The sequence below is a fragment of the Oryctolagus cuniculus genome, chromosome 18 (genome assembly GCF_051225735.1).
Source record: "Oryctolagus cuniculus isolate XC-2025 breed Fujian yellow rabbit chromosome 18, ASM5122573v1, whole genome shotgun sequence".
In the NCBI taxonomy this organism is placed as follows: Eukaryota; Metazoa; Chordata; class Mammalia; order Lagomorpha; family Leporidae; genus Oryctolagus; species Oryctolagus cuniculus.
The window spans coordinates 12,089,296-12,099,068 of NC_142884.1; the positions used below are offsets into that span (position 1 = coordinate 12,089,296).

Genomic DNA, 9,773 nt, shown 5'->3' on the forward strand with positions numbered 1-9,773 from the left:
TCTGCAGCCCCGGAGGAGCCCCCGATCCTGCTGCACCTTCGTGGTCTCCCACACCTGACTCTGCAGAAGCAGGAGCCCTGCAGCAGTGGAGATAATGGGGGGGGGGCCTTGAAACCTCTGGGATAAGGCATGTGGGGAGCCTGGAAACAGCCAGTGTTTGGGGAGGGCGGGTTCCCTCAAGGGAGGGAAGGCCCAGGCGTCTCTCCCAGCTGGGCGCCCCCTCAGCTGTGCCCAGAAAAGGTTCCCAGGGTGGAGGGCGTGAGAAGGCGGCTGCCTCCTGGGCCAGATTCAGGAGCTGTTACTCAATGACTGCTGTCTGTGCCGTCCCCACCCTCCCAGGCCCTGCTGCCTGTGTTGCCACATGATTCACAGGTCCAAGTTTGTATAAAAACCACCGAGCCAGGTCCCGACCCAGAGGTGCAGCTGCTCCGCCACCCACTGCCCTGCAGCTGGCTCAGAAGCATGGTGCCCGGAGTGCTCGGTGAGGAAACCCCAGCCCCGGGGTGGGGGGAGCCTCAGAGCCCCTGCCCCTGCTGGGCTGGAAACCTGACCCTCTTTTCACTTGTAGAGAGGTACTTATTTATTTGAAAGTCAGAGTGACTTGGGGAGAGAGGGAGGGAGGGAGGCAGGGAGAAAGAGAGAGAGAGAGAGAGAGAGAGAGAGAGGTATTGAGCACTTCCCTCTTCTGGCTCCCTGCCCAGGTGGCTGCAATGGCAGGGCCCTGAGCTCCACCGGGTCTCCCCCGAGGGTGCAGGGCCCACGCTCTCAGACCGTCTTCTGCTGCTTTCCCACTGCATAGCAGGAGCTGCATCAGACGTGGAGCAGCCGGGGCTTGAACCAGGACCCGTGGGTGATGCCGCTGTCTCAGGTGGCAGCTTAACCCCTGCACGGCGCCAGCCTGACTCTCTCTCCCCTAAGCAGTTCTTGTCTCCCTCCTCGTATCACCCCGGTCCTCTCTGATGCTTTGCCACCTCCCTCGCACCTGCAGCCTCAGAACCTTAACTCCTCCCGGAGCCTCCCTGCGTGTCCCCCCTGCCCGCCCACACCCCAGGACCCTGACCCACTCTGAGCGGCATCCGTGAGCAGGGAGCTCCGTGCCGTCGCTGGGGCCTGGACCAGGTGTCCCAGCGCCGTCCTCATCCCCTCTGCTTCACAGCTGCCGTCTTCCTCTCTGCCCTCCTGGGCTCGCTCTCGGAAGGAGTCCCAGGTGAGAGCAGGTGCATGAGGCGGGAGGAGGCAGCATCACGGAGCTGGGGCTGGTCCCGGACACAACCCCGGAGCCCACCCAGCTCTGGCTTTGCAGGGCCTGACGATCTGTGGCTGTGCCAGCCGGCGCCCAGGTGCGGGGACCAGGCCTACAACCCCCTGGAGCAGTGCTGTGACGATGACACCATCCTGCCCCTGAACCGGACCCGCCTCTGTGGCCCCCACTGCCCCTACTGGCCCTGCTTCCAGCGCTGCTGCCTGGAGTCCGTGGGCTCGCACACTGACAGAGTGGTGAGGCTTAAGCTGCCCGGCGTGAAGTCCGACTGCAGGACGTCCCCCATCTCCAGGATCTGCGCCCAGGTGAGGGTCTGGGATCCAGGCCCTGCTGGAGAGGGGAGGAGGGTGAGTCCCACTCAGCGGGCAGACTCTCCCTTGCCATCTCTGGGTAGCCACGTAACTGCTGGCCTCCTGTCTGTCTCCCCCCATCCCCTGCCCCTCTGCCCCCCCAACTTCCCTGCAGGAAAAGCCCCTGACCGGACCTCTGCCAGATTCCACCTCATCTGCACCGGCCTGGAGAGCAGTCGCAGGTCGCCCCAGACTCTGATGTGTGGGGGTCACTTGTGCTGCACTGCTGTAGCCCCCGTGGTCCCTGGGTAAGATGTCACTTTCCCAGGACAGCAGTGTTGGGAAGTGGGCTGCGGGGGAGGCTGTCAGGTCAGGGCAGAGGGGTCACTTCCCTGGAGAGTGGGTTGCTGCCCAGCCAGGCCGCCTCTCACATTCTGCTTCCTCCACGGGCTAACGCAGGGTTAGGGCCCTGCTGGGTGCTGCCTCTCTGTCTTCTACTTTCTGACCCAGCTGTCTCTTTTACAGCAACACAACTCATTCTAAGACAGCTACACATAATAACCTAAAAAAAAGATTTATTTGTTCAAAACACAGAGTTATAGAGAGAGGTATAGACAGAGAGAGAGAGAGGACTTCCATCTGCTGGTTCACTCCCCAAATGGCTGCAATGGTTGGAGCTGGGCTGACCAGAAGCCAGGAGCTTCTTCCAGGTCTCCCATGCGGGCACAGGGACCCAAGGACGTGGGCCATCTTCTGCTGCTTTCCCAGGCCACAGCAGAGAGCTGGATCAGAAGTGGAGCAGCCGGGACTCAAACTGGCACCTATGTGGGATCCTAGTGCTGTAGACTGGGCTTTAACCTGCTACACCACATCACCGGCCCCCAAATATTACTTTTTTTTTGAAGATTTATTTATTTGCTTAAAAGTCAGAGTTACAGAGAGAGAGAAGGAGAGGCAGAGATTGAGACAGAAGTCTTCCATCCGCTGGTTCACTCCCCAAATGGCCACAATGGATGGAGCTGTGTCGATCTGAAGCCAGGAGCCAGGTCTCCTATGCAGGTGCAGGGGCCCAAGGACGTGGGCCATCTTCCACTGCTTTCCCAGGCCACAGCAGAGAGCTGGATCAGAAGAGGAGCAGCCAGATATCGAACCGGTGCCCATATGGGATGCCAGCACTGTAGGCCACGGCTTTACCTGCTGAGGCACAGGGCCGCCACCCCCCATGTTATTTCTTCTGCACGTCACTGCAGTGACACCCTGACCAGAGGGACTCCATTTTAGAGCCCCTGAGACTCCACCTTGAGAAAGAATCCCCGACCGTGAGACTCTGGTCTGAAACCAACTATAGTCCAAAACTAAGACAGTGACAATACACTGATCCCACTCGGCAGAACACAGAAACTACTTAGCATGGTCACTCAAGCTTAAAACAGAGGCTGTGGGGCCGGCGCTGTGGCACAGTGGGTTAACACCCTGGCCTGCTGTGCTGGCATCCCATATGGGCACTGGTTCAAGTCCTGGCTGTTCCACTTCTGATCCAGCTCTCTGCTAAGACCTGGGAAAGCAGTAGAAAATGGCTCAAGGCCTTGGGCCCCTGCACCCACATAGGAGACCTGGAAGAAGCTCCTGGCTCCTGGCTTCAGATCGCCACAGCTCCGGCCGTTGCAGCCAATTGGGGAGTGAATCATAGGATGGAAGACCTCTCTCTCTCTCCCTCCCTCCCTCCCTCCCTCCCTCCTCTCCTCTCCTCTCACTGTGTAACTCTCACTTTCAAATAAATAAATAAGTCTTTTTTAAATTTTTTTTTGACAGGCAGAGTGGACAGTGAGAGAGAGAGAGACAGAGAGAAAGGTCTTCCTTTTGTCGTTGGTTCACCCTCCAATGGCCGCTGCAGCCGGCGCACTGCACTGATCCAATGGCAGGAGCCAGGTGCTTCTCCTGGTCTCCCATGGGATGCAGGGCCCAAGCACTTGGGCCATCCTCCACTGCACTCCCAGGCCACAGCAGAGAGCTGGACTGGAAGAGGAGCAACTGGGACAGAATCCGGCACCCCGACTGGGACTAGAACCCGGTGTGCCGGTGCCACAAGGTGGAGGATTAGCCTAGTGAGCCACAGTGCCGGCCTCTCCATGCATTCTTTCCATGAAAGGCATCGCTGTGTAATTCATACGCTAGACCACTAGCACAGCCTCCCATTTCCACGTATTTGTGGTTCCTGAGAGCAGAAAGTACAACAGTGAGCTTTGTACATTGATTTTATAGCCTCCAAATCATTACATTTTGTTCCTTATGATAGTTTTGAGTTTCCCACATTTGCTAGATGTGGATTTTTTTTAAAACAACCTTTATTTATTTTTTGGAAAGTCAGAGTTACAGCAGAGAGCTGGATGGGAAGTGGAGCAGCCAGGACTGGAACCGGCGTCTATTTGGGATGCCGGCACTGCAGGGGGTGGCTTTACCGGCTACACCACAGCGCCAGCCCGAGATAGATACATTTTGCTACCTGAATTAATAATTGTGTGTCACTTGCCCGGGGCGTTGTTGAAAACTCCCCACGTCGCTCTCAAGGGTCCTGTTTAACAGAGCTCATCAAACGCAAGGAGCCCCCAGAAGTCCCCGGAAAATGCACATTACAAAAAAAAAAAATGGCTGGATTTTTAGAAAACGTTTATACCAAACCAAACTTACCTCTTTTTTTATTTGAGAGAGAGAGAGAGAATATCTCTCTTTCAATGGCTTACTCCCCAAATGGCTGGGGCTGAGCCAGTTTGAAGTCAGGAGCCAAAAACTGCACCCAGGTCTCTCACGTGGGTGGCAGGCACCCAACTACGTGAGCCCCGTGAGCCCCGCTGCTGCCTCCCAGGGCGCACATCAGTCAGAAGCTGGAGGTGAGCCCACAGCCAGGACTCCACCCCAGGCACTAAGATGCGGGAGGCGGAGGGGCAGTGCCGCCGCGCCAGACGCCGGCCCCTACATTACCTTTTCATGCCCTTTTCATTCTCAGAAATAGAAGTTCATTCGAAATGATACAGGGAACTCTCGAAACGGCTGCTGGGATAAGTGCGAAGGACAGGAAGTGGTCTGGGGGCAGCAGAGAGGGGCTGTGTCCTTGCCCCGATATCAGAGAGGAGGGGTCGCCGAGAGCGGGCGGTCAGCGAGGGGCCAGCTCAGGGACAAGGCAGGAGTCTGAGCTGCACCTTGAACTTCTCCTTGCTGTCTTGACTATTTTACTCCTCTCACTTTTTAAGACTGATTTATTTGAAAGGTAGAGTTAGAGAGAGGCAGAAAGAGAGAGAGAGAGAGAGAAGTCTTCCACCCATTGGTTCACTCCCCAATTGGCCACAATGGCCAGAGCGGAGCTGATCCAAAGCCAGGAGCCAGGAGCTTCTTCCAGGTCTCCCTTGTGGGTGTAGGGGCCCAAGCAGTTGGTCCATCCTCTGCTGTTTTCCCAGATGCATTAGCAGAGAGCTGAATCGGAAGTGGAGCAGCCGGGTCTCGAACCGGCCATTTGGGGGGTGAACCAACAGAAGGAAGACCTTTCTCTCTGTCTCTCTCTCTCTCTCACTATCTAACTCTGCCTATCCAAAAAAAAAAAAAAAAAAGAGCTGGTTCTGAGAAAATTATGAGACGCCTTGCACCACAGTTGCCCGTGGGCCCCAGATCCAGGACTCAGCTAACAAAACTGGGGGTGGGCTGCGTGGTGGTGTGGACGCACCTGGCAGACCAGGTGCTGGATGATGGGGGGCAGGGCGTTGAGTCCAAAAGGAGGGGAAGTCAGAGAAGCAGGCTTCACTCACGCACACTCACACACAGGACTGGGACTCCGATGCCCACGGTCAGGGCCCGACTGTCCTCGCGCCCGATCCCGGCTCCCCCTGGTGGTCAGTGTTGGGAGCGCACGCGCGCACTCAGCGCCCCTTGCAAGGACCCAGGGCAGGCGCTCATTCCCCGCGCAGAGCCTGCCCTGCGGGAGTCCCTGCTCTCATCCCGCACACGGGGGACGGGAAACGAAAAACAGAAAACCAGGCCTTGCGCTCGGGAAGCCCCCGCGGACGCCAGAGCCAGGGTCCGTCTCCGACTTTATTCGTCTCTGGGACTTCTGGGCAAAACCCGCACCGCCTGCACCCCACCAGAGGACAGCGGGGTCTCCGCGGTGCTGGACCACGCTCCCAGGGGGCGGGAGGCTGAGGGAGGCCGCCAGGACCAGGCTCCCAGGGGGCGGGAGGCTCCGAGGCCGCCAGGGCACGCTGGGCCCATGTACCTCTGCCTGCTTCTGCCGCGTGTGTCTCCTGATGACCTCATAGCTAACTTTGCTGGGAACTGCAGCCTCAGGGCAGGAACCCAGCACTGAGAAGGCTCTGAGCCCCGCCCCGCCCCGCCCTCTCCTGCGGGGGCCCTGGAGCTCCTGGTGCCTGGCTCCCTGCAGCTCTGCACCGGGTTGGGTGAGCAGGGGAGGGGCCATGCCCGGGGCCCAGATGTTCCCCAGCTTCCCAGGGAGCCCGGGAGGTGCAGCCGCTGTGTCAGGGCAGGCAGGGTTGAGTCAGCACACGCGGAGCCAGGCCTGTCAACCATCCACTCCCTGCTCATTCCTGGAGTTGGACTCTGTGTTCATTGATGCTGGGCCACAGTGCACTTAGTGCCAGGCCTGCTTCTCTTCCCAGTGGAGACCTGGAGTGGGCGGGGCCGGGGCAGGGGCTTAGGGCACCAGGGAGGGCTTCCTGGAGGAGGGGACTTGGAGGGACCTGGGCAGCCCAGCTTTGCCCTCTCCTTGCCTGGGCTCTCAGGGTAGAAGGTAGGGGAACCCACAGAAGGAGCCCATCCTTGTAACCCTCTTCCTCCTAGGGAAGTCACTCCTAGGCTAGCCCGCCCCTGGGGGCTTAGCCAGCTTGGGCACCAGCTTATCCTGAACCCTAGGCTGCTGTGGTCCCTGGATTCCTGCCTGTGAGGCGTAACCCACTCCCTGTAAATTGTCGCACTTTCTGTCTCCCTGGTCTCAGGTAAGCAGCAAAGGCGTGGCTGAGACGCGGTGGGCTGGAGGACCCGCCTGGAGGACCGGGTCACCCCTACGGGCCCAGCAGAGGCCCTAAAGAAGGGACAGGTGGCCTTGCCTGTTGGACGAGATGGAAAAAGTTCATGAAAAACACCTGTTCTGAAAACACTATGCATGCGTTCAGATTTCCTTAATTCCCTTTTCCCATGAACTCATCGCTGTCCCTTCACGTATGATGGCACTGGAGGGAGGGAGGGAGGGAGGCCCCTGCAGATGGTGACCGTGTGGGATTGGAGCAGAAGGAAGCCTGGCACAAGGAGGTGTACACATGGGTGGAAGCACTGGCCACCTCCAGCCTCTCCAGGATAGAGACCTTCTTGGGTAGAGGGATTCAGGTACCTTAACCACACCTGTCCAAGCTGAAACAGGTGGTGCCAGCGCTGTGGCACAGCAGTGCCAGCATCCCATAGGGGTGCCGGTTCGAGTCCCGGATGCTCCACTTTCAATCTGACTCTCTGCTATGGCCTGGGAAAGCAGTAGAAGATGGCCCAAGTCCTTGGGCCCCTGCACACGTGCAGGAGACCAGGAAGAAGCTCCTGACTCCTGGCTTCTGACCGGTGCAATCCAGCCAATTGGGAGTAAACCAGTGGATGCAAGATCTATCTCTCTCTCTCTCTCTCTCTCTCTCTCTCTCTCTCTCTCCCTCTCCCTCTCCCTCTCCCTCTCCCTCTCCCTCTCCCTCTCCTGTTTAATCTGACTTTCAAGTAAATAAATAAACCTTAAAAAAAAAAAAAAAGGCATGAAGGTGGGACCAAGAGCTCCACCTGTTGGCCGCTCACTGATGCACCTGTCAGCGTGACGAGGGTGGGCCTTCACTGTGGGTCCTCTCCCTGCGGGAATGCATGCGTGTCACGTGACTCTGGACATTTGGGGAGGGAGCTCTGAGGATGCCAGCTGGGGAGGAGCTTGCTCCACATGGGACAACTCTGGGCTGCTTCAGCTGCATGGATTGCAGGGGGTGATGTCCTGGGTCCTGCCTGCTGGGCTGTGCCGTCACAGCAGGATGGGGCCATCATCACCGTGTGCCTCCTAAACCCCATCAGGCAGCCCCACGATGTCACGTCGCTGGGAGAGAGAAGGACGCCACACTCCTCATGCAAGACCTAGTCAGGCAGCACTCTGTGCTGCTCACAGTGTTTGTGGAACATCCCGGACCTCCTGTTATGAAGCAGGTGCACCCGAAGGTTGACCGGAGGCAGGAGCCCGGGGGGAGGCTGCAGGGGCAGAGATGGCCGTGCAGTCCCCAGGGTGCTGTAGGTCCAGTCTGAGCCCTGGGCTGGGTTGTAGGCCACAGGCACCGCCCAGCCCGTATCTCTCCCTGCCTTCCCCCACCCCTTCTTGACAGCCACAGGATGAAGCAGGTGTGTCAGGACACTCGCCGGTGGGTGTGTCCCAGTGGGTATTTTGTTTGTTTGTTTGTTTGTTTGTTTGTTTTTTACAGGCAGAGTGGACAGTGAGAGAGAGACAGAGAGAAAGGTCTTCCTTTTTCCCGTTGGTTCACCCTCCAATGGCCACCACAGCTGGCACTCTGCGGCCGGTGCACTGCGCTGATCCGATGGCAGGAGCCAGGTGCTTCTCCTGGTCTCCCATGGGGTGCAGGGTCCAAGCACTTGGGCCATCCTCCACCGCACTCCCTGGCCACAGCAGAGGGCTGGACTGGAAGAGGGGCAACCGGGACAGAATCCGGCACCCCGACCGGGACTAGAACCCGGTGTGCCGGCGCCGCAAGGTGGAGGATTAGCCTAGTGAGCCGCGGCGCCGGCCCCCAGTGGGTATTTTTAAAATCAGACTGGAATAGTTGAAAAGTGGACAAGTGCTCACAGCACGGAAGCTTGTCAGCCATTGTGAAATTAACCTTGCTTGTGGCAGATGTCGTCACCACTCCGACGCCTCCTGTGGAGTCACGGCCACGGTTAAGGATCACAGGAAGGGAGCGGGCTCCTGGAACACGCACAGCGCTGCCTCTGCCCCTGCAGCTGCCTCACCATCCTCCCCACCTACGCTGTCCACGCTGGGTGGTCGCTGTCTAGGGGCAAGTCTTCCACCTCCGCTGGACCTAGAGCTCAGCGGGGCAGGAATCGGGGCCAGCCACATCAGTCACGGCCATGTCCCCTGCTACTGGGGACCCCGGGCCAGAGGATGCTCATGGGAAATGAGCGCTCAGCCAGCTGGTCCCCTCCACGCAAGGCAGACACTGGACAAGGCCCACTGCGGGTTGCCCAGCTCAGCGACCTGCACATATCCCGGCCCACACAGCCTAGGAAGGGTGAGCAGGCCTTCGGCTCAGGTACTTCTGGGCCAGTCCTGGTGAGGCTTCCTGGGCCTCCAGATGGAGCTGGGAGATCCGCACTCCTGGGCCGGGGAGCACAGGGAGGGAACCTCGGGACTTCCCCTCCTCACCAGCAGCGAATGAGACGCGTCCGCCCCCTGGCTGCAGCACCCGGCCACAGGCAGGGGTTTGGTGGAAGTTCTGGGTTTCAGGAAGAATGGCAGGGGTGCAGGACATTATGGTGCAGGGGAGGGGTCTCCCAGGCGTCACAGAGGCACCTCCCGACGGGTTGGGTGGGGCAGGGGCTCTCAGCTCCACCTGCACACTGCCAGCTCACAGACTGCTCCAGCCACGGGGTCTCGGGGTCCAGTACCTGCGTGGTCGGACGGATCCCCGCTGGCCTGCACCACTACCCAGCGGCAGCAGTGGGAACAGCAGCCAAAGCGAGGCTGAGACCACACGGGGAGGTTTCCTGCAGGGACCCGGTGCTGACCTGGGTTTCTCAGCCCTGCCCGGGAGGGGCCGTGGAGGCTGACACTGCTGCCCCGAGGTAAGGTTCTCCACCCCGGAAGTCTGACAGCACCCTCTGTGGCCCCTGCAGGACACGGCACCTGCTCTGTGCCATGCACAGGTGCAGGGGGATCCCTTTGGTCTCTCCTGCACCTGCCACCTGCCCTGCCCAACAGGGGACAGTGCTGTGGAGCAAGCACAGAGGCACTGGCTCCCTGGCTCTGAGCTGATCTCTGGGGCTGGGGGACGGCCAGCTCTGTGCCCACACAAACCTGCGTCAGGCCAGGTTCTGCCAGGCCATGGCTGGGTGACCCTGGGGAGGTGACTTTGCCTCGCTGAGCCCCGGGTTCCTTCCCGCTAAGTGGAGTGGAGCCTGCCCAGGTGATGCGTTGT

At 59.3% G+C, this 9,773-nt stretch overlaps 1 protein-coding gene across 4 annotated transcripts; it reads left to right on the forward strand.

Annotated features, from left to right (window-relative positions):
• Positions 1-240: 240 nt before the first annotated feature.
• LOC149120771 (insulin growth factor-like family member 4) lies at positions 241-7,322 on the forward strand. Of its 4 annotated transcripts, none has more exons than XM_089320533.1 (6): positions 241-481; positions 803-868; positions 1,157-1,207; positions 1,304-1,608; positions 1,727-1,859; positions 6,549-6,783. In XM_089320533.1, exons 1-5 carry the CDS (start codon positions 463-465, stop codon positions 1,808-1,810), a joined length of 525 nt encoding a protein of 174 aa, XP_089176659.1. In that variant the 5' UTR covers positions 241-462; the 3' UTR covers positions 1,811-1,859; positions 6,549-6,783. The 4 variants fall into 4 exon arrangements, with proteins under 4 accessions (XP_089176659.1, XP_089176660.1, XP_089176661.1 ...); XM_089320534.1 differs by having other exon boundaries at positions 243-481; positions 1,304-1,566; positions 6,549-6,779; XM_089320535.1 differs by lacking the exon at positions 803-868 and having other exon boundaries at positions 244-481; positions 6,549-6,774.
• The last annotated feature ends 2,451 nt before the right edge of the window (positions 7,323-9,773 follow it).

Bases quoted from the DNA above. Each gene is read 5' to 3' on its own strand.
- LOC149120771 (XM_089320533.1), top strand. The intron at 1,208-1,303 runs GTGAGAGCAGGT...CTGGCTTTGCAG, and splicing joins GCTCTCGGAAGGAGTCCCAG to GGCCTGACGATCTGTGGCTG. The intron at 1,609-1,726 runs GTGAGTCCCACT...ACTTCCCTGCAG, and splicing joins CTGCTGGAGAGGGGAGGAGG to GAAAAGCCCCTGACCGGACC.